The 18293-nt window shown below is 48.5% G+C and overlaps 1 protein-coding gene and 2 long non-coding RNA genes across 4 annotated transcripts in view; 2 read left to right on the forward strand and 1 right to left on the reverse strand.

The window, feature by feature from the left end:
* The window catches only part of LOC108444947, a 56246-nt gene extending 52937 nt beyond the window's left edge, over nt 1-3309 (forward strand). The window contains exons 2-3 of the long non-coding RNA XR_001859664.1: nt 1659-1837; nt 3182-3309. This is a non-coding gene — a long non-coding RNA (uncharacterized LOC108444947). The remainder of the gene's footprint in view (nt 1-1658; nt 1838-3181) is intronic.
* ANTXR2 (anthrax toxin receptor 2) overlaps nt 1-18293 on the reverse strand; it is a 78566-nt gene that overhangs the window by 26165 nt on the left and 34108 nt on the right. For both annotated transcript variants that reach the window (XM_017727333.1, XM_017727334.1), the window contains exons 10-14: nt 10684-10762; nt 8337-8432; nt 3881-3922; nt 3232-3327; nt 132-299 (exon numbers count right to left, since the gene is read on the reverse strand). In XM_017727333.1, coding sequence (XP_017582822.1) covers nt 132-299; nt 3232-3327; nt 3881-3922; nt 8337-8432; nt 10684-10762 — 481 coding nt within the window. The remainder of the gene's footprint in view (nt 1-131; nt 300-3231; nt 3328-3880; nt 3923-8336; nt 8433-10683; nt 10763-18293) is intronic.
* LOC108444946 lies at nt 3929-10175 on the forward strand. The gene is made up of 3 exons (XR_001859663.1): nt 3929-7234; nt 7542-7765; nt 9896-10175. It is a non-coding gene; the product is annotated as an uncharacterized LOC108444946 (long non-coding RNA).

Raw genomic sequence — 18293 nt, forward strand, 5'->3', positions numbered from 1 at the left:
GTTCCCTTTGAGAATAGCACATTACACTTGAACAGGAACACTTGGAAAGTAACGCACAGCTCAGCATGCATAAGGCACAAGGAATCCAGCCCTCAGTAACAAATTGTACCAAAGACGGTCGAACAGATTACCTTGATTGGCGTGTACCACTTCTGCTGCATGGCTGGTGAGGTAGGCTTTGGTTTACGTGGTTTAGGGTGAAAAGGTTCTTCTGGTTCTTCTGGGAGTTTCACCACAGCGTTCTTTGCTTTTTCCAACCTGGCCCCTTCTTCTGTTGAGCCTTTGTCACCCCAGCGCACCTGAGGAAAGGCAGAGTTCAGGTGTAAGTGCACCACAGGGCAGGGAAACTGCTGCAAATAACAGAGGGAGCTGAACAAGGACAAATTTGGAAGAGGTGCTGAGGAGGTACTGAGGAGAACATTACCTCTTCATTTGTGATAACAATAGTCTTAGTTAAGTGTAAATAAGTCTCAGTAGTGATAGAAAATCCTACCGTGCTTCACATGGGCTGTACAGGAGACAGGGGATCTGTCAAATCTTCTCTAAGTAATGATATAAAAATGTAATTTCCACTTCTTATTTATCCTAAAATACCAGACCTTAATCCAGCACACAGGAAAGCCAAGATTTATGGAACCCAGGTTTCCTAACCCAGAGAGCTTTCAAGAACCCCAGTGCAGATTAAATGCGATGCTTGGGCAGGTTTGAGCAGAAGCTCCTTGAACCTGCTCAGATTTCCATGTTGTCCTGCAGGAAGATACACACTGGAGAAGAGCAGGTGAAGCAGTCTAACCTGCCTAAGTGCATGTAGAACATGTAGCAATGTGTATGTTAATCACTGCTCCAAGTGTATAAAATATACACAAAGAGCTGAAAGAGAAGGAAACCTGGGTTATCACTGTTGGGGAAACAGACACGTATTCCGACTTCCATACAGGCTACCCTCATCGTGCTGTGCAGAGGAACTACATGGAAAAACCTTCCTGCTGCGAGGGATGATTCACCTTGCTGCAGGAATCCTATTTCACCTTGTAACTGGAAGCACCGTGCAGCAATCTCAGCAGGGGTGTTTGTTGTACTGCACTCAGAAACAAGCCTGGACAAGGCTGTTCCCTCCTCATCCAAAAAGGAACAGCTAAAAGCTATGGCTGGAGTTTGAGAGTTCTTAGTGAAAGTGGCCTGGATCATTTCACCAAGACTTGACATAATCATGCCATTTGCGGTGATTTGGCCTGCCAGGAGGCCCCTCAACACCTGTCTTTCACTGTGATCAGTGGTACTTTTTTGTCACGTGGCTGCTAAAATGTATTTTAAACACTGTTAAAACCATTAGATGGTGGATCTCTCACTGAAAAAATTACCTTCTCCTTCTGACAAAAGCCACTTCACCCAGAAGAAACCGGAATTGGTGGAGTCTGACCACCCAATTTTGACATAAAAACAGATTAACTCTAACAGGTGGGGTCTGGCAATGACATCACAAAACTTGACAGCAATGCCAAAAGACAGAGCTAGGGAGAGCAAGCAGCACTGCCCAAGCTATCTGGGACTGTCACAGAGGGGTGGAGCTAGTGGGGAAGGCAGGAATGGATGGGTACCTGCCCCAGCACGGGAGTGGGAAGGGCAAGGGTGCTTGTTCAGTCCCTCCCCTTCTCCAGACAGGGAAGCTGCCAGTGGAATCAAGCTGCTGGAGGAATGGCCGAAGAACAGAGGCCAGAGAAGCAATAAAAACCAGATGACTGCACTGCCACATGGACTGCAAACATGGAAGAAACGTCATGACTGGGCCAGCAAGTTTGTCACTGGCCCCGGCACAGAAACCACCTCTAACTGCCAGGTAAGGAACAACCTCCCTTGGAGTGTTTTCTCTCGTCTCTGCCCTGACTCCCCAAAGGAGCAGCGTGCTCTTCTGAGCCAGGGAGATCTGTGAGGCCTGTCCTGCTCTCCCAACAGCCTGAGCCCATCTTCCCAGCCCCAGTCCCAGACACTGCAGGGCAGAGGTGAAGCTCCCCAGTCAAACCTGGAGGCACTGACCATCGGTGCCCAGCCAGACCTGTCACCGCTCTGGGGTCCCAGGGACAGACAGAGCCACAGCCCCACAGAAGGGGGGCCTTTTTCAAGGGCCCATGATTACGCTGGCAGGAATTTCAGTTGGTTTAGATCTTTAGCCCTTAGTCCTGCACAAAATTCCTACCACAGATGAAAAGGTTTTCTAACCTAATCATCAGTTTCTACTCTCGTTTGCATTTTTGCCATGGGCTGAACGTGCATTTCATTGTGGTCCTGACGTCACTTGTGTTCATGAGGTTTCTGCTCCATTGTGCACGATCCCATCTAGACTGGTTTAAACCTTGGAAGCCCTCCTGGAGCCCCTCCTGGAGGCTATCATAGTTCCCCTCAGAAATCCAGGCTTGTAATTCTTGATGTTGGAAAGCATTTCCTAGTTTGCCTCTGCAAAACACTGCACAAAATGTTTGCTTTTTGTGAAATCTAAAGCTCTTCTAAATTAGCAATTCTGAACTGCTGAAGAAAATGCATACAAACGACACAGCTTCAAACCTGCATGTTCTGCTGCTGCATTTAAAAAGTACTCAAGCAAAGCTGATTAGGCCAACACCTTTAGAGTTTCATCAAGACACCTCAGTATGGCCTAGGTGGGTGTTTCAGACAGAGACAGCTTCCTGGACTGCAGTTAGGAACTGCTTTGCACATTCCATAAAGGCTGACTTGACTACAAAACCTGCCATAAGGATGTGCCCATAAGGATGCACATTCTTCATTCTGTTTTAATTAACATGATGCTATCATGTCTCTTCAAAGACAGGCTCTGTTGTCGCTGCGAGTCCCTCTGGGATCAAGCCTCTCCTCAGCGTCACCATTGTCAGCGCATTTGGCTGGCCCACACTTGGGGGACTTATGTTTCACTGTAATTCCTTCCAAAACACGCAGAAAAGGCTCTCACTCTCTCTTTCTCATTAGCTTGATGGAAAGAGCATGTCTTGAGGCAGCTATTTAAAGTCCCAGTCAAATGGAACTACTGAAAGCTGTTCTTTCAGAGGGAAGGTCAGAATTGTTCGATATGGTAACGAATTTTCCAAGGCTTATGCCAGTGGGAAGACAAGCACACATTATGGCCTTGTATTTTCAGTGCACTTTCAAGTCTTTGTTTCCACACTTGCAGCCTCAGAGAGCTCGTGTTTGAGGGAACTGCCATCTCCAGATCATACCAACCTCCATCCTCTTAATTCCCCCAACTCCTCGTCCACCATAGTAGGAAGCATCCACCGTGGGCCATTTCTTGGAAGGCAAGGGCTCCTGTTCTTCTTCCTGTAAGTACATTCAAATGATACTTACTTTTAAAAGATACTTACACACACACTGAACGTCTTATCTGTATATTTCACTGGAGTTCACGGAGCATACCCTGTTGGTTGTGAAAGGGGTGCAAACACTGAGGACAGCAGAGCCTCCAGTGCTTTACTGCCCTTCAGAGGGAGAGAAATTCCCTTGTAAGGGGAATTCCTCAGTGTCTGGAATGCCCAAGCTGGGTGAAAATGCTGCCTAAGTCATACGTGAATCTTTAGATGTTGGACAAGGGCTATTCAGTCTTTCTGCTTTCAATGCAGAATGGTAAAAACAAATCTATCTTGGAATAAAGGCCCTAAGTGTTTCTGTGGATCTGGGCTTAATTCAGGCCACACTGAGCTGAGACAGTGCAGAGATCTGGACTTTGGCAACCCTGTTCTCTGCTGAAGGCTCCCCCCGGCGCAGTCCTTTCTCCGGCAGCACTCGGACAAGGAGCGGGACACGCAGCGCGCAGGGAAGCACAGGAGTGGTTTCATGTGAGCAGTGTGATAAGATTAGCACCATCAGACCATACCTCTTTTGGGGCTGGCGGAGGTGGAGGGGGATCCTTGATGACCTGAAAGAGCCAAACATGGGAAAGAATAAGGTGCTGCACTGGCAGCAGCCAAAGGCAACAGACCATGGTAAGAGTGGCCTGCTTCCACCCGAGCCCCCACGTCCACCGGCGAGCTGGCAGCTGCTGCTGCCCGCTCCCCTGAGCATCCATCAGTGAGGCCTTCTGGAAATTACCACCATCCATCTGCCAGAACATGCCATGCCTGGCCCACAGACGCTCTGGGCAGACGTGTCTGCCACCACACTTCCTGGCCGGATGAGCCTCAGCCGCTGTGAGGAACAGCCAGTGCCGAGACTCCCCAGAGTCCGTGAGCAATCCCAGAGGAAAAGCGTCCGAGGCCTGTGTGAGGTCCTGCACAGCCGTGGGCCGAGCTGCTGCTGCTGCTGTGCTGCTGGGGAGTCTCTGGCCCACTGACAAGTGTGAAATGCCTTCTGGCAGCTCAGGCTTCACCTCTGGATGTCCTGGATGCTTCTGCAGCCCTCACATTTCCCACCTCCCAGCTCCATGACTGTGCAGTGCCTGCACTGCAGTCACACTCCCACACTTCTGACACTGCTCCGGATGAGGCCCACTCCCAGGAGCATTTCTTACACCTCTATTTAAATCTCTCCCTACAGTCTTTTCCCGTTCCCTTTGTCACATCCACACTGTAAAGCTCAGAGAATGGCCGGCACTGATAGTCCCAGGAGGGGAGAGGCAGGCAAGGGACCCTCTTCACTGACTCGGCTGAAAACTGAATGCACAGCTGTTCCTCCATGAGAAAAGCAGGTTTGCAAGCTAACAGTAAGTTCTTTGGTGACATCGAGCCATGTTTTCGGCTTGGGTATTGCCTGGAAATTACTAAAAAAATACACCATGAATATCAAGGAGTCTGTTCTTGCTATGCCTTGATATACAAACATATCCAAAACTGTCCATGCTGACAAACACCTCAATCTAATACAGGTTCAGGTACCTTAATTGAAATATGCCTTATTTTACTCACTCTGTGCTATTAAGTTTAGTACTTTCATTAAACATTGCCTATGAACAATATCACTGCAGAGACGGTCAGCATAATACACAAAAGAAACATATTTTCCTTGACCAACAGAGTTTTCCATCTTGATTTACCTGTCAGTTCTTGGTGCCCCCCCAGATAGTTACTACTGACTGCCTAAACAGGCTGTGGACTTTCAGCACTGCATACAGGAATTCTCCCCAACAGGAGAAGTTACTTATGGCACCCCTGCAAACAGTTTCCCACAGCCCTTCAGGTTTAAGATATGGAATGGTTCACTTGTCAAGCTCAGAGTGCTTTGGGTGGATTGGAAAGTGAACTGTGGATTTCAACTAGACATCCCTTTGCTGTTAAGATGTTGCAAAACGATGCCAGGAGTTACTTTTGTGTTAATAGTTCTGAACACTTTTTCTTCCCAGCTATCAGGAGTTTCCAGAATACTTAACCAAAGGAAATTATTTAATTAGTGAAACATTCCTGAGAGCCACACTAGGAATTATTACCCTAACTTTACATGAAACAGCAACACAGAGGGATCATGGGACAGATCCTGAGAGATACTTGGATGCTGAGTAGGATTTTCCAAAGCCCGGACATACTTCATTCTCACTGAAAACAATTAGGAGAGTGCAAACAGTAAAGCAGCACTTTCACTCAATGAAGGGCCACCTTATTAAATTTCTGTCCTTATTTCCATTTCACCTGTCCCTAACCATCATCCCAAAACAATCTATTTCCCTGTCAGGCATGCAAGCTGTACAGGAGGAAGTCCTCCTAGGTGGACTCGTATGTACCCATATGAAACGGCAGTGTCCTTCCCCTGCTATAGCTGTGCCACTCTGAGACCTCACATCTGTCTGAGCACAGACGCCTTTGCTCAGCAAACCTCTCCGCGATGAGGGATGGAATTCCCGTGGACCATGCGCCCATTGGGGATGTAGGAATCACAATTCGCCAGACAATCAAGGGAAACCTGACTTGTCTGAGCTCACTGTGGCTTCCTAAGGCAATAGTCAATGGCAGCTTTTGCTTGTCTCCCCAAGTGGAGGATCTAAACCTGTGCCAGCTCCTGAACTCCTTGAATTTTGAGGGGAAATTCAGTTTAAAGCCAAGCAATTCATTAATTAGCTGTTATTTCTAATGGCTTCAGAAAATGAAACTTATTTTAAAAGTGACAGTGGTGTGAGAAAATAATCTGCTTTGAGTAGCAGCTCCTCACCCTGCTGACAGCACTGGAATGTCAATGCCTGCATCCTTATGCTTCCACAGGCTCTCACACTCACACACTTGAATCACACGTGCACACACAAGGATTATTTTCAATCGTGTGATATTCCAAGTGAAATCAGTAGAAAGCTGTTTATAAAAAAGAAAAATCCAAGGCACACATGCAGCTCTGCACGGAGCTGCACGCAGAACTGCACAGAGGAAGACCAGAGTATTGTAAATTAACCCTTCCTGAGCTGGATTCAGATTGTTTCAATGAAGAAGCCTCTGAATAATGCTGCTGTCTTATCATCCTCATGGAGACATGGGCTGCTTCCTCAGTTTGTCTGGTTTCATCATCAGCCTCTCCGGGCAAAGCTCCATCTCATTTAGTGAGTCGCAAAGAACGAAGGTTTGAGTTTGGAGAAGAGCTGATTTCTTTAAAAAAAAACATTAAATAAAAAAAGAAGTTGGTGCTTGAGGCAGCAGTGCCTCTGATCCACTCATTAACACTTTTCTGCCGCTCCACGATGTGGGCATTAGGAGATGTCAGCACGGAGCCTGCAGCCAGCTTGCTGCAATCATACGTTCCACAGCGAGGGACAAGTGACAGGACTGTCACAGTGAAACACTTGAAAGCGGGGAACAAGGAAGGAAGAGGGAGTCCCCCTGCCTCACCCTCTGAGTGTCCATGGGACTCACACCATAGAATGCTGCAAGGCCAAGCCCCAGCCAGGATGGAGCTGGGCCCGTGGGCAGGGGGCAACACACCCGCCTGGCTCCAGACACTTATTCTACCCACAACACCCTGTATCTCTCTTTTCCATCGGATTCTGACTTCTGTGCTTCTGCTCTTTGTTCCAGGAACCCAGGCGCTGCACTCTGCCAGGGAAGCAGAGCCAGAGGAAGGGAAGAACAGGTCCTGCCTGGCCATAATGCTGCCTCTCTCCTCAGGGATGCTGCCCTGAAGCCCAGCACTACTAAGCCACAAGTGGCCCTTCCAGGTGATGGATGTCCAAGCCTCACATGCAGGAGAGAAGGGCAGCAACTGAGGCACAGCACAAGGACCGGCCGGCAAAACCAGAAGGAAGGATCAGTATTCCGCAGTAGGTTCAGTGCAACAGTGTGTGGGCTTGGAACTCAGCAGTGTTGTAGCAGAGAGGCCTAAGATTACCTTTTGTTTTGAAGTAACAAGTAGTATCCACGGGAGGTGGGAGGAAACACAGAGGGCACAAACATTTGAAGAACTATGGTTTTATATGGCTGCAAATTAATACTATAGAACTATTCACTGGACTGCTTCATGTAGGAATTTTAACTTGTGAAGCTGATTTATGAATCAAGGTTAGGTTATTTAAAATAGGAAAACCAGGAACTCGCTTCTTACTGATTTCCAGTGTTCCTTTTCCACAGGGAGGCTCACCATATAAAATAAAGTGGAGGTAAGGTGACTAAGAGGAAGCTCCCTGGATTTCTGTTGGGTCTGTGCTGTGGAGAATGAGAACAAGCAAGGCTTTTTGTTCTCATCTCAGAAACCCCAGACTGTGAAGGTGCAGATGGAGGCTGAGGATTTCCTGCCCTTGGACAGCCAGGGGCCCGATGGACCCCCTGGGTTATGGGGGCTGCAGCACCATCAGGTGAGAAGGCCAGTTCGTCTCTGCCCTACATTCCACAGGCCCCAGACAAGACCAGGAACCCAGACCAGGGAAGTAATCTCCATTCCCAAGTCCTCCACGCTGTCCTCGAGCTGGATGAATAATAAACTTCAGCCATTTAACACCTCCCTCCCCCAGAAAGGAATGGAAGGAGTCAAGCGACCAACACTGCTGCTGCTGGGGTGAGGATAGAGAGTGCACTCAGATAAAGAGATGGATGTGTGCAGGGATTATGAAAACAAAGAGGGATTTCCAACCTGAGAGCCCATAATGGACTGCAAATACCAATTTTAGTGAGAGCACTTTTAAAGTGGTCCTTGATTTCAGGGTAACATCTGCACACCATTATGGCCACCCCATTCCCAGTAACAGCACTGTGCTTGTGCTGGCTGCTGTGCATGCAACTCACAGACAGGCCCCAGTGCTGGAGCTGGTCTCCCCAGCCCTTTTCTGCCTGTCACAAGCTCCCCTAGAGCTGCCTCCCCATCACTTCAACAGTTTCCTGCAGGATCTGTGTTTCCAACCCATGGCTCAGGGTGCAGTCTGTACTCACCACTTTGCAGCAGAGGGGCCAGAACCACCAGAGCAAGCCGAGTGCCACCAGCAGCAACAGTACGAGGACAGCAATGAGCGCTGCCACGCCGCTGGACTGCGGAGACAGCAGGGACAGTGTCAGCGCTGCTTCACGCACTCACCCCAAAAGCCAGCGTTAGTTCTGCTCAGGTCAGGGGGTTCCTTCTGATGTAAAACTCGTACAACTGAGAGCCCCGAGATCAGAACGAGGCCCAGCTCGAGGAAAAGAGAGAGTCCGTTGCCTGCTAAGGAATGAGCCATCAGACACAGACAGGGGAAGTCTCATCCTAAGCCTGTGAATAAGAGGTGCCCTTCTCCTCCATGAGGTCTCACACATGGACTGGGGAGCATGTGGGGAGATTTTAAGGCATCTCTATGAACAGTACACCTGTGAGGCTCTGATGCTGATCGCCCACACGCCTGCACAGACTGTGGCACACTGACTCCCTGCAGCCGTGCTGTGTGAACCTCAAACTGAAGGAGGGAGTGTTCCTGCTTCCACCAACACTTGTACCGCAGAACTGAGCAGCCCACCTCCCACACCTCCAACCCACTTCTTGGGGGTGTCTTTATTCCTACAGTCAGGCTTTTAGAACAACACTGACAGAAACACAACAGCGTCCCTAGGAAAATAAAAGTTATTCAGACTTCAGCTGGGAAAAAAGGAAAGGAGAGACCCAGGGAATCACTGAGACTGGAATACTGCGTGAGCAGTCCTGACCCAGTAAGAAGAGTTGTACTGGAGGTGCTCCACTGGACATGGGGGTAGAACAGAGGCATATCCCAGGTGCAGTGAGGGACACAGGTACAATGGGTGCCTAATGCTGTGTATTTTTGTTTGTTTTCACTGCAGTGGCGTGTGTTTGTTGGGAGGCTATAACTTGTAACTCATCTCCCAGTCAGCCATCAGCTGCTCAGCTCCCAGAATTAGTGAGCAGTTCTAGCAGTGACCCATTTCTTGAGTTGCCCATCTGCTACTATGGAAACAGCAGTTCTTGTGTGGAGCTGCCTTTGCTGCAGCACAGGCCAAGAGCAGAAACCAAACAGAGACAAAAAAGGCTGCTGAGAAGCTCTTCCTTCCTGTGCACATCTGTACCTCTCTGCTTCCTGCCAGGGCAGGCTGTGAGCACAGAGCAGCAGAGCCACCATGCAGCACAGTGGGAAGGCTGTGCCCAGCATCTCGCTCTGAGCTGCTTTCCTGTTCCCTCTCTGTGCACTCCTGGTAGCTCTTACAGGGGCACCATGTGCTGACTTCTCTGCGAGGGTTGAGGTACAGGCAGGCTGCAGCTGGGCTGCAGCAGCTCCCGTGCTGCACAGCCCTGTCACCCTGCTTGGGTGTACGGCTGGCATGCTGCCAGCTGACAGAGGCCCTGAAATAGAGAACTGTGATCTGGGCTCTGTGTGTTCCTCCTGCTCCCAGCTCAGTCAGGCTTCCCCTCCTAAAACTGCAGGGCTGCACTGGGTCTCTGATTTCTACAGGTGCATGAATGGTGAGGTTTTAAATGAATAGAAGAAAAATGTCATTTTTTTCTCTTTTAGGTTACTGATCTATGAGCAAAGAAATTCTGTTGGGAGCAATGTGTGGTGACGGGCAAAAGAGACTGCTCTCTGTACTCCACGCCCAATGGGAAAACTGCTCTCATGTTACACTTGAGGTACACGTTTAAAGGCCCTCATGCGCAGCACGTGCTCAACACTGTGGGCTTCTGTCTCCCTCCACAAATCCCAGCAGTCCTGTGTCATACAAAAGGAATTAAAGGAGAGCAAAAATGTGAGACTAGAAAATATATGTATTAAATCAGAACAGTCACTGGCTGCACAAGTGTGTGGTTTCTCCCAGAAGCAGCTTTTCTCTCTTCTATAACCTGTGATCAGACTTAGCGGGATGTTTCCACTGCCTCACCCCCAGGTGTAAGTGGGATCCTCTGGCCTGTGCTTGGACAGGCTGCCTCCCCAGATGAACAAGAGCTAAGAGCCTACACTCCTTCCCAAGGCTCCAGAGTTATGGAGCGTTAGTACCTGTGCAGGACTGTAACCTCTCTCCACACGCAGGCTGAAGGGCCAAGCTTGTGCCCATCTGCTCCCTCCAGTCCTACTCAGGGCAGAGCCATGCTGGAATGGTGACTGTCACACCTGGCCCTCCGGGCATGGCATCTACAGTGACCAGGTCTCTGAGGGCAGGGAAGCCTCCCAGTACTTTGAAAGCCACAGCTTTGCACTGGAAAGTGGAAGCAGAGGTTCTCTGCTCTGAGGTCTTGCAATGGCAAAGCCCAAAGAGAAACAGGGTGTGGGGATTTTACACAGAATTATGGAAGTCATTCACTTACACACTCCGAAGCAGTGATGGTTAACGAGCTGGACATGAAAGACTGGCCTTCATTCAAACTCACCAAAACTTCCAGGGTTCTGCCAAGAGACAAGAAGAAACATGAGCAGCCATGGAACAGCAAAGAAAGGCTCATACCTGCTCCGCAGGCACTTGTACTTACAGCCTCTGCTCCACTGGGAGTGTCTTCAGAGGGGAAATGGAAGCCTGTGCTTATTCCTGTTTGGGAATAAGTTTGGTCTCCTTGACAAAGAGCTGTCCAAGTAGAGAATATCCCTTCTCCATTCCACAGAGCAGAAAATACTCCCAAAAGTTTTACATAAAATAAATTGAACTGTAAAAGTAACATTGCTTTGTCTGTTCCATAACCATCTCCTTAGTCACACACAGACATTATGGATAAAGATGTCGGATAATTATAAATGGTCAGGACTTGCTATAAATAGCCCCGAACACTGCATACAAATGGTATGTGGTTTACATTTTACAAATTAACCCTACAAGAAAACAACACATGGTGGATGTTAAACAGAAGAAGACTCCTCAGCTTCTCTGGCTTGGATTCCCAGGATTCAGACAGTTTATGTTATGCATAGATGTAATTAAATAAAAATGTAGATATCCATGAACTAAAATGATTAATCATTTACACCGTTCTTACATGTAATGAGTTTTTATTCTGGCACAAACGCTGTAGTCAATATGGAGTTCAAAGCTATTTTAGCTAATTTGGCTAAATTTCTTCTTCAGTTCTAGCAAAAATGAAGTGAGTTGCTTCCACTAAACTCATTTTTAAATGATCTCTGCTATGAATAATTGATCCAACAGAAAGAATAACTCTGATTTCCTTCTAATTGGAATTCACTGGAATAAGTGAATCAGAACCAATAAAAAACCCAAAACTATTCAATTCCCTTGCAGCACAGTAAATCAAACCACAGTGAAACTTTGGTTGATTACGACTTTTTTTTAAATGTGGTGCTTTTTATTATTTTTAATTCCAATTATTTGTTTTGGCATTGTAATGAGGAATGCCAGGGGAAATTCCAGCATGAGGATTCTGCTCAGGTTTGGCCAAACTCTCCCAGAACTGCAGGGCAGGAGGGTTTCCTGCCTCTCCTGGAGGAGAGGAGGACCCCCAGGCTGAGCTGCTCACACACTCCTGCAGTTGCCCCTCCATCCGTGTTTGACCTGGCAGCCCTCTGAGTCCTGCCTGGAATGTCACTAGTGAGGAATGAGGCTGTTTTGGTAGATGGTCTCTGCTAGCAAATGGAGCACAACAGAGACATGAAACACACCTGGATAAAACACATAACCCACACTAAAGAAAAGGATCATTCCCTGGCATCCTGGGGACCTCGACATGTCCTTGAGCTCACTGGGTTGTATGAAGCATTCTGTAAAATAGCAAAGATTTCCCAGTGGACTAGAGCCCATTGTACACCTCACCATTTGCAACACAGGAACCGTTCCTAGTTATAATAGGTACTAGCTGGGATTGCATTTCCCAGCCCCGGTGCCATGTGCCACCCCGTGCCCGCAGCTCTGCATCCCTGCGCTCCTGCTGTCAGCACACTGACAGATCCCAGGGAGCAGGCTCACTGAGCAATCAGCTCCAGCACGGGACACGCTGTGGGAGAGCAGCCCTGCCCTCACCCCGTGCCCGCAGCTCTGCATCCCTGCGCTCCTGCTGTCAGCACACTGACAGATCCCAGGGAGCAGGCTCACTGAGCAATCAGCTCCAGCACGGGACACGCTGCGGGAGAGCAGCCCTGCCCTACCCACTCCCACCCTGATATACCGCTGCAGGGATGAGCCACTGGAGATGTCACTGGAGCTGATCATACCAACTTAGCTCTGGAAGCCACAGAGTGAACTCACACAGATAATTACCTCATCTTCAAAAGGATGAACCTGTCAACACACAAAAGCACTCCTTCCCTGAGACTGTCGTGGCTGTAGGGGATACCAAACACGTTCTTTCATTTCTTGAGCAGCCACCTGTTTGCTGGGCTCTCGGTACTTATGATTCATACAAACACTGCCCCTTAAACTGGGAGTCCCAGAAAAAGGTGTCCTGCTTCTACTACTCATTCGCACACAGTTCAGAGACAGATGTGTACACAAACACATCCTAGTGTTTATCAGCAACCAGCCACGTGTGTGAGGCTTTTATCTCAGCACTCTGCCAAAACTGGAAATATTCCGAGATGAAAATGACAAGCAGCAGTGATCCCATTTCTCAGGACCCTGCATTTCCCACTGGTGACTGTCAGTGTTGTGCGAGGGCCAAGTCCCTCCAGCAGAGCTCAGAAGAGCCAGGTCAAGAGAACATTCCTGTCCCTGCAGCCAGGCAGCCATGGGCATAGCCCTGGTTCACCAGTGAAGGGTGAGGCTGTACTAGTTTTGTACCAGCACAGATCCCAGCTGAGGGCTGAGCTCTGGAAAGCTGCCACAGAGTAGGGTATCTCCTCGGGGCCCCTCAAATAAACCCCCCAAGAGGCAGGCAGTGTTGTTGCTGCAGCCCCCCGGGGCCATCCCGCAGTGCCATCCTGCAGCCTGGCACCAGGAACATGCAGAGCCAAGCAGCTCCTCTCCGTGCAGCTGGACACACAGGGCTGCAGGGGCCAGGCTCCAGGGAAAGGCAGCGGAGCCCTGCTCGTGCCTCCTCAAAACCCCAGCAGCACCCACAGACAGTGGCTTTCCAGGGCTTTGAGCCAGGATGCTCATTCCCATCCTCTGCTCCCTTCTGACACCGCACCCGAGCAAGGTGGAATCACAGAGCTGGCAAAGGAGCACGAGCAATTACACTGCTGTGTGGCACAAACCCTACTGCTCTGCCTCTACCTCAGCCCTAACATGCACTTTCCCCGCAGTCTGTACTTCCAACCCGTTTCACTGTACTAGGAAAAACTGCTTTTCATTTACAGTTCACAGCCCTTCCTCCGTGTGGAGGGGATTTTCCTATCCTTTGTCTGTGCAATATCACTTTTTGGATGGGAATCAATCCTGGAAAACTTAGTCTGAAAAGAGCTTTTTACAAATGTTCTGATTTCTGACCAAAAGTAACCACAAGACTCATGCAACTTGAAGCTTCGTCAGTCCTGGCCCACTGCCCATCCTAATACACAATTTACCCACAAATGTAACTTGAGGAGGCCTAACAGTTGCGATTCTTTCCGTCATGCCCACTGCTGGTTTATTGTGACAGCAGAGGGACGTGGCCCAGTGCCATATGTCCCTGCAGCTCTGGTCTAAAGCCTCCCATTCCCTGTGAAATACAGCTGACATTGCCATCCATGGTAACCTATTTGCAAAGTATTCGTTTGCTCCTTACTTTATGGGAAGCTACTAAAAGACTGCCATTTTATGACCCATTAAAAAAGATGAAAAAATTAAATACAATTGTGAAATACATTTGCTGGAAGTAATAAATAATTTACCTCCAATTTTCACGCACTGAAAATTAAACTGGCAACTGCTCAAAAAGTTACTAAAATTATGGTGACAAAGGTATTTCGGATTCAAATGCCTGCACTAAAATCACAAAAATGCTGTACATAGGAGGAAAGCAAAAAATAGGTCTGTATATTTAAAAGGCATTTTCCCTTCCAACACTGCCTTCATGAAATAATGGATGGTGTTATTATACAGGCTCCATTTGACCAGCCTCAGTCTGAAGTCTTTGGCCACTTCTTGCTGGGTTACAACTAACGTTTACCCGTCCATTCTCCCTGACCCATGCAGAGAGGACTCGTTACCTGGGCTCTGTTAACAAATACTCCTGGACCACAGAGATGACTCTGCATCCAGGGACTCATCCCCGCTGCAGGAGAAGACAACACACAGAGGAAGGGCTTTCCAGCCCGGGCTTCTGGGTATGGTGCGCTTCCCGGACCTACAGCCCCAGCTGCACAAGGACAGGGACAGTTGGGACAGTTCTCCTGGAGCAGGGTTCCAGCCCTGCCTGTCATGTTTGCTGCAGTCCCACTTATGCCAAAGGCCAGCTGTGACTGGGGAGCACTGGGACCATTCACTCAGTGGGAACTGTGCTGGGGACAGGACATAACCTGCAGTTAGGACACGTGATCAGAGGTGTTTTCCTCCCAGCAGCCACACAGACATAAGAAGGAGCACCGAGTATTTTCCTGAGGATAGCGAGACCTGCTCATCGTGGAATTCATTATGGTGTTTGGGGATTCTGGTAAAGAATTAGTACAAACTCTTCCCCTGCCCTTCTTGGTGTAGCTTAGCACTGATATAAACTCAGATGATGGTTCTTTAGGATCCCCTCTTGTTACCTCAGAACCCTTTAGCTTTTCCAGCCACATGTCCAATACACTGTCTGTCTGGGCTTGACTTTCCATGGAATGGGACACAAGTGCACAGAGACACAGCTTTCACTGCTGGGAACTGCTAGGGAGTATGAGAGAAATGGCAGCCAGCAAGGAACTAGCTCTGATGTTGTGGAATCATGGGAACCTGCAGTAACAGGGTATGAAATGTCATTATTCTGTTAAATTAGACTATTAATTCAGCTCAGGATCCTATGGCCGCTGCATAATGCGCAGCACTTAGTTCTGCTCACGCAGTCCTCGCTAATGCTCTGGGAACACTGTGTGCCCTCGAAGGGACGTGAAGGACTGCGCCAGAAATTACTACTGATCTTAACACCACATCCATATGGCTGAGGGGCCAGTTAGCCTATACAATTCATTGAGGATGTTTCCATCTGTGAATAGTTCCCATTATACCCTAATTGTGTCTGACTAAATGTATTTCTAAAATATTTGCAGAAGTTAATATTTATAACAGACATTAGGCCTAATCCAGCCCTACTTCTGGCTTCCCCATAGCTGAGTTGATTTCTCTGGCTGTTTTGGAAAGGGGAGGTTTTCCCATGCAAGCACCAGAGACTGGGAACCATACTGTATTTTATTTTTGTTGGAACAAAAGCTTGTATAGGGAAATAAAAGTCAATGCCTACAATAAACGCTTCATCTCAGTGAGTTTGCAACGGAAAGAACTGGTGCAGGTGGGAGTAGTTCTGACCCCCTTCGGCTCCCGGCCCAGGGCTGCAGGGCAAGCCCAGCTGTTTGCAATGAGGGGTAATGCCAATATCCCATCCAGGTCTGGACTGGCCATGGGCACACAGCAGTGATGGGAGGTATTGCCTTCACCTGAGCACAGGGGTTCCACAACAGTGGAAACAACAGTGAACAGGTGAAAACAGCCTGACCAAGAGCTGGCATCCTACCAGCTGCTTAGCAGCAGGAAGTCAAAATGGAGAAGCATGAGTGACTTCCTTTTTTGCTGGTGCTAGGAATGGCTGCATCCCCCACGTCAGAGAGCTGCTGGGCTGCTGGCCAGCAAGGCTGGAAGAAGTCTGAGCAGCTGAGAGCCCAGAGTTCGTCCTGGGGGCTGGGACCTCCTGCAGCAGCAGCCTGCCTGCTCTCCTCCATTTGGTGCTTCTTAAAGGACAGCTGGCTTCTAAGAGGTGACTAGGCTATTTGTGCTTTTGCCTTTTCACAGTAGTGACCAGTGTTATGTGGTATGGGAAATATTTTAGTGAATGTGCTGCCTCTTAACTTGCAAATCCTATCGAATTCTCCTTTTAATTGGTCCCCTTGTCTCTGAACAATGTTTTTTTCCAACTGATAAGTAGTCACTGTGTAGGTTTCAGACTGAGGATGAGGCTTGGAAAATTGGTCCTTAAACCCACACTTGAATGCTGACACCAGCTGCCGAGCTCTTGAGTAGCTCAGCACTCAGCAGCAGCGCTGCCCCTTAAGTTAGTGAGTAATTCAGCTCTGTGACCAAATGACACCCCTGCCTGCATTGTCACAAAGGCTGTGCTAAGGCTACTTAGTGAACAGCGCCACAGAAAGAGCTCAGTGTCACTTCTTAGTTAGAACAGAAATGCTCAACACAGCCACAGCATTTTAATCCTTTCTTGAGTGACCCTGAAAGACATGTGAGACTGATCTGCAGCTTGCAAATACCCTGCCTTTGCTGGCAACAGCTTTTCTAAACTTTTACCTTCCTTAGCAGAGGAAGAGAAAGTGACAAACCGAACAAAACCAGTAGTAAAGGTAGCCATAGCAAGCAACAGTAACTCTCTCCTCTCTCTGGTTTTGAGCCACTCACTTCCACGTTATCAGAAAACTCACGTAAGTTCCACATACCTTTCTTAGCACTCATTCAGGCAGGCAAAGGGATGTGCTGCACAATTTCATGACCAAGACCAAGTTCTCAGCCTGTCTGACTAAATAGGTGATACTGTGTGTGTGCACTGGAAATCACCAGGGCTTTGTGTATCGGAGTATTTGTGAGCGGTTTCTGTGGGGGAAACACCTGGGGTGGTTGTCAAGGGCATCTTTTAAATGTGAGTTTGGACTTACTTTGTGGTAACGCAGACTGTCTAAGGTTATTCCCTTTGTCTGTTTGTCTGTCTGGTGGAACACAGTGAGACAAAGGTGAGGTGTAACTTGCAGGTGTGACTGAGGTACCAGGTAACCTGGTGTTGCAGAGGGATGTCAGGTGAGCACCTAGTGAGTTCCACAGTTAGATGTGCGTGTGGGCAGTGGGACTGCTGGATGAATCCAGCTGTGAGAGGTGTGGCTGGGCTGTTCTGCCAACACTGAGCCAGTAAGATATGACAATGGCTGCTGGGTCAGGTGTAATTATGAGCTTGTTGCCTGCTTGCTTTTGAGGCTTGCACTGTTAGAGGGAAGTACAACTGTGCCATGTCAAGATGAGGCACTGACACTTGGTGTGGGAATGTCAGTGTGTCAGCCCAAGCATCCGAGTGCCTCCACTGAGAGCATTAACGGTGCCGGATCGGCTCTCATGCTATTCAGATATTTATTTCGTATTTGCTTGAAGAATCAGGCCAATGTTTTTGAAAGCACATTTAACTATACCATATGCCTACTTAAATCATCCCTATCAAACAAGTTGTGGGTTGCTGCTCTGGTTCATTCTGTTCTGTTTTCCCTCCCTTCCCAATGTGTTTATGTGTATTTATCCAATTTGCTCTGTTCCTCGTGCCAAATGGCAGGTCTGAGATCTCAGCCAGGCAGGGGCAGCTGTGCTATTGTTGGTGTCTGACAAAACAGAGGTCATGGGCTGGGCCTGCAACTCTAGCTCTAATGACAGCATGTGTCGGACATTCTGGGGCAGGCACAGAGTAATCAGGGTTCATGGGCCCTCAGAAGTAGCAATAAACCGTAACTTGCCCCTTGGCAACTAAGAACTCAAGTCTTACTTTTAAGAAGTAATTCCTGTGCAAAATAGCAAAATATTCTGCTGTTTGTTTTCTTTATTGCCGTTACTCCTTCCTCTGTCTGGAAAACAACCCCACAAAAAGCCAAAACCTGAAAAGCCAGCCTAGTTGGAAGAAAGGGTGTCTCCTGCATGGAACTGATCCTAGCTGTTCTCACTTCTAAGACTGATGAGAGTTATCAGCTGTGCCAGCCTAGGAAGAGACTGCCTGAAGAACGGAGTAGGCTTTTGTCCTCCACCGGAGGAGTCTTCCCTCCCTAGAAGGTTGTTCCAAGGCCAGCCCAGCAGTTCCAGGCAGTGACACAGCAAGGCGTGATCATTCCCAAT

This window comes from Corvus brachyrhynchos, unplaced genomic scaffold (genome assembly GCF_000691975.1).
Source record: "Corvus brachyrhynchos isolate BGI_N302 unplaced genomic scaffold, ASM69197v1 scaffold112, whole genome shotgun sequence".
Lineage (NCBI taxonomy): Eukaryota > Metazoa > Chordata > Aves > Passeriformes > Corvidae > Corvus > Corvus brachyrhynchos.